Source organism: Pyxicephalus adspersus, chromosome 2, assembly GCF_032062135.1.
Source record: "Pyxicephalus adspersus chromosome 2, UCB_Pads_2.0, whole genome shotgun sequence".
Classification (NCBI taxonomy): domain Eukaryota; kingdom Metazoa; phylum Chordata; class Amphibia; order Anura; family Pyxicephalidae; genus Pyxicephalus; species Pyxicephalus adspersus.
The window spans coordinates 1,040,020-1,042,582 of record NC_092859.1 but is presented as its reverse complement, the minus strand read 5'-3'; the positions used below and the strand labels follow the sequence as shown (position 1 = coordinate 1,042,582).

Genomic DNA, 2,563 nt, shown 5'->3' with positions numbered 1-2,563 from the left:
TGCAATGAAAGTGAAACCTTTCTGTTTCATCTGGTGCAACCAAGACACCATATATGTGTTTGCTACTTTCACCGTTCCCACTTATCTGTTCTATGCACCCCACCCCTTGTTCTCATCCAGGGGAGGAAATGGGAGGAGGATGGGCCAGGTCATGAGAGGACCCCAGGACAGATAGAAAAATAAGAGAAAAGCAAATTTTATTATCATAACGACAGAGAACCGTCCACCACTCTCATAGGACGAGGAGTCAACAGGCTCAGTGAAAGGTAAAAAAAGAGACACAAGTTGGGGAAAGAAAGGAGGGGAGATGGAAAAAGGAACGAGAGTAATAGAAAAAGGGAGAGGAGTGGAGAGAGAGAAGGTGGTCCAATGCGAGAGAGGGATAAGGCAAGAATGAAAGGAGGAGGAGAGAGAAGGATATAGAGAGTAAGAGAAAAAGGAGGGGGGGGGGGGGTAAAATGAATGTAATAAAGAAAGAAAGTTGGGGCATAAGGCACCATAAATTATTCTACTCCCTATATTGCCCCCTATGATCCCTCTCATTACTTTTATTGCTTTGGTGATGCTATTTGTATTTGACCTGGTCAACAAATCTTTTTGAAGTTAGAACATTTAGAATGAAGGTTGTTAGCAGGAAATGTTACCATTTAGTGAGAAGTTTCCGTGGTTTTATCCTGTAACAGAAGCAGCTTGGGGGTGAAGTATGAAGGTGACTCCTCCAGATTTCTCCCCTAGGTTTCAGTTCTTTGCATAGATATTCCATACGATTCCAATCTGGGCTCATAGGAGCCACTTCAGAATATTCCAATTTCTGGGTTATTTTAGCTAAGTGTTTTGGAGCATTGTGCAGAATGCCAGAATGGTTTGTGGGTCCTCTTTAATTGAGCCTGCTGCCATAGGTGGTGTGATAGACATTGATGGACGTCGACCTTGGACTTCTGTTGTTCTTGGCTTTTTTTCTAACATTTGCAGTATCATTATGCCCATTCTGGGGTCCATCTTCCTCCTGTAGCCCTGACCAAGGAAACAATAAAATATACAACTTTTGTCACAAGAATATCAGACAAGAACCTTCTGGGCAGCGTGTTCTCTTCTTCCTGTGTCGCCCATACAATATATATAAGTACTGTTTATTAATAATAGTAACAGAAACATAAAGCTGCTTTGTGATGCTCTTATAGTCATTGCCATGCATGTTCTTTCCTCTCTAATTCGAAAGATGACTCTCACCTTTCCTGTCTCTAGTCCATGTAAGACATAGAGTGACACCAAAGTGACTACTTTTCTCTGTTTAATTAGGCTGAATGATGGATTGGATCCAGGCCAATATACAAAATCATTGTAGAATAAGCGCTCCTTTATCTCTGTACACACTTTGCTTTCCTCAATTTCCTCAGGGTCCATGGGGCCATAGCTTTTATTTTATCATTTTCACATTTTCTATCCCTCTATCTATCTATCTATCTATCTAATGTTCCTCTTTCTTGCAGATCATGTCAGTAATCCTACAGAAATTCCACAATTATGAGGACATTGAATTAACTAATCATGCCATAGGAAACATTTTGACTCACCAAGGTAAGAATTTGTATCTCAGCACAGGAGAAGTGATACTTTCCATATATTATGGGCAGCTTGGTGGCTCGGTAGTTAGCACTTTGGACTTTGCAGTGCTAGGTTAAGGTTTGAATCTCAGCCTGGACACTATCTGCATGGAGTTTGCAAATTCTCCCCGTGTCTGTGTGGATTTCCTCCGGGTACTCAGGTTTCCTCTCACATGCAGTTAGTTTAATAGGCTTCCCTCCAAAGTTGCCCTTAGACTGTGTTAATGACATATGACTATGGTGGGGATATTAGATTGTGAGCCCTTTTGAGGAACAGTTAGTGATATGACTATGGACTTTGTACAGCGCTGTGTAATATGTCAGCGCTATATAAATGTATACAAATAAACCGTCTAATAATAAAGGAAGAGAGACAGTGCTGCACTGTTGTTGTACAGTTATCTCAGGGTCAGCAGATGAATCTTGGTGGATGTCCTGTAGATTATAACTTCTTCAGCAGTATTATTATTCATTTGGAGTAAACAAGAATTTTGGAATTTCAGGAAATAAGAGATTATCATTATAGCTACAAAACTATACAGCTGTTTTACCAGGTCCAGGAGAGCATTATTACTAGTTGGGGCTTCTATAATCTGGACCAATACATTTTCCTGTAATGAATTTGTAAATTTCCACCCATTTGCTCTACCAGCAGTACCATTACCCCAGTTAGGGTCTTTACAATCCCCCATCACTGCCCCAGCCTGTGCAGCTCTTTCTACCTGCTTAAGGAACTAAATCTCTACCTTTTCTACCTAATGGCCCTGATTCATCATCAAAATCCACGATCGCTGGGAGCGCGAAAGTACGCGTGGCCAGCGATCGCGGGTTACCGCGGTCCGGGACTCGAGTGCGCGCGAGTGCGCGCAAAAGAACGTGTGCGCGCTTGTTACTTTATTAAGAAAAAAAAAAAAAAAGAGTTGTGCGAAGTCAGGCCCGCAGCATCGCGCTCGTGCACA

General features: G+C 41.9%; 1 protein-coding gene across 1 annotated transcript in view; it reads left to right on the top strand.

The window, feature by feature from the left end:
* Positions 1–212: 212 nt before the first annotated feature.
* The window catches only part of LOC140324884 (uncharacterized), a 12,131-nt gene continuing 9,780 nt past the window's right edge, over positions 213–2,563 (top strand). The window contains exons 1-2 of the mRNA XM_072403009.1: positions 213–266; positions 1,491–1,578. Of these exons, the coding sequence (XP_072259110.1) occupies positions 1,494–1,578 (85 nt within the window). The 5' untranslated portion in view covers positions 213–266; positions 1,491–1,493. The remainder of the gene's footprint in view (positions 267–1,490; positions 1,579–2,563) is intronic.